Genomic DNA, 1,530 nt, shown 5'->3' on the forward strand with positions numbered 1-1,530 from the left:
GACTCACCTGGGGAGGAGGTAGGATGAGGCTGCCGAGGAATGGGGCCTGCTGGCTACTCTCTGCTTGCTCATTCAACCTCCACCCCTCCCTGGGCATCCGGAGCCTGACTCTGAAGACCATCCCCCCTCCCTAGTGGATGGGTTACTGGTCATGATTCCTCCTTACTCCCCAGTAGCAGAAATACACCTCCCTACCCTTGCCATGGCTTGGTGGCAGGCAGAGTGATTTTCCCCACCCAATGACTTGGCCAATGGGAGGCTAACGGACATGAGGAACACAGGCTTGAATGTGCTCGCGCAGCCGTGACAAGGACCCACCCTGGGCAGCTGTGGCCCCTCCAGCCTGGGCCACAGAAGGAGATATGAGACAGGTGGAGCAGAACTGCCCAGTTGATCTTAATATCCTTGAACATGAGAACAAATGATTGTTGTCTGAAGCCACTGAATACTGGGGTTGTTTGTTACCAGCATGATAATGACAGGAGCTGACCAGTACACCCAGGCTCCTTCGGAAGGACCCACCAGATCTGATAGCTGGGGCAAGTATGTCAGGATATCACTGCCCCTTCACCAGTGGCCCTGCTCCCTCTCTGACTTGCTGTGGTTCTAGAAGCTCCGGTTCCTGCTGGGCAGCCCCAAACACTCCCTGGACTCTGCTAACACCTTTCCCTGACCTTGTCCGTCAGGCCTGGAGGTGGTAATGACTTTACACTCTTAGGAGTCTTTGGGTGTATCACCATTTTTTGTTGGTTCTTCAATCTTCCCTCTAACTCTGTAAACAGACCCTTCATTCAAAAGTCACTTCAAAAAAATCCCAGGTGAGCTCTTCCGCGGCGGCGAGCAGAGCGATCCGGCAGTCCCCGGCGCTCGCGCACTCTGGGACGGCAAGGGTCGCGATTGTCTAAAGCCACAGGGAAAATGGTGGAAAATTCACCATCGCTATTGCCAGAAAGAGCGATTTATGGCTTTGTTCTTTTCTTAAGCTCCCAATTTGGTTTCATCCTGTATCTCGTGTGGGCATTTATTCCTGAATCTTGGCTAAACTCCTTAGGATTAACCTATTGGCCTCAAAAATACTGGGCAATTGCATTGCCCGTCTACTTCCTCATTACTATAGTAATTGGTTATGTACTGTTATTTGGAATAAACATGATGAGCACCTCTCCACTCAACTCCATTCATACAATCACAGATAACTATGCTAAAAATCAACAGCAGAAGAAATACCAAGAAGAGGCCATCCCAGCATTAAGAGATATTCCTATTAGTGAAGTAAACCAAATGTTCTTCCTGGCAACTAAATAACTTTATGCCAAAAACTAAATTGTACGTAGACTAACACCGAGCATTTACTGTAATTTTTTATATAATAATTTTGACCGTAATTATTTTGACTCTCTCTCGTACCCAATATTGAAATGTAAACAAAGTAGGTTGATTCTTTTAGATTAAGTTATATTAATATTATAAAAGTTCTTGAGTATTAGTTATTAATGAACAGAATAAATAAAATACTGCATTACCATATAG

General features: G+C 46.1%; 1 protein-coding gene across 1 annotated transcript; it reads left to right on the forward strand.

Annotated features, from left to right (window-relative positions):
* Positions 1-918: 918 nt before the first annotated feature.
* Positions 919-1,323, forward strand: LOC113933404 (phosphatidylinositol N-acetylglucosaminyltransferase subunit P). Its single transcript, XM_027613444.1, has one exon. It carries the CDS (start codon positions 919-921, stop codon positions 1,303-1,305), a length of 387 nt encoding a protein of 128 aa, XP_027469245.1. The 3' UTR covers positions 1,306-1,323.
* The last annotated feature ends 207 nt before the right edge of the window (positions 1,324-1,530 follow it).

The sequence above is a fragment of the Zalophus californianus genome, chromosome 10 (genome assembly GCF_009762305.2).
Source record: "Zalophus californianus isolate mZalCal1 chromosome 10, mZalCal1.pri.v2, whole genome shotgun sequence".
NCBI lineage: Eukaryota > Metazoa > Chordata > Mammalia > Carnivora > Otariidae > Zalophus > Zalophus californianus.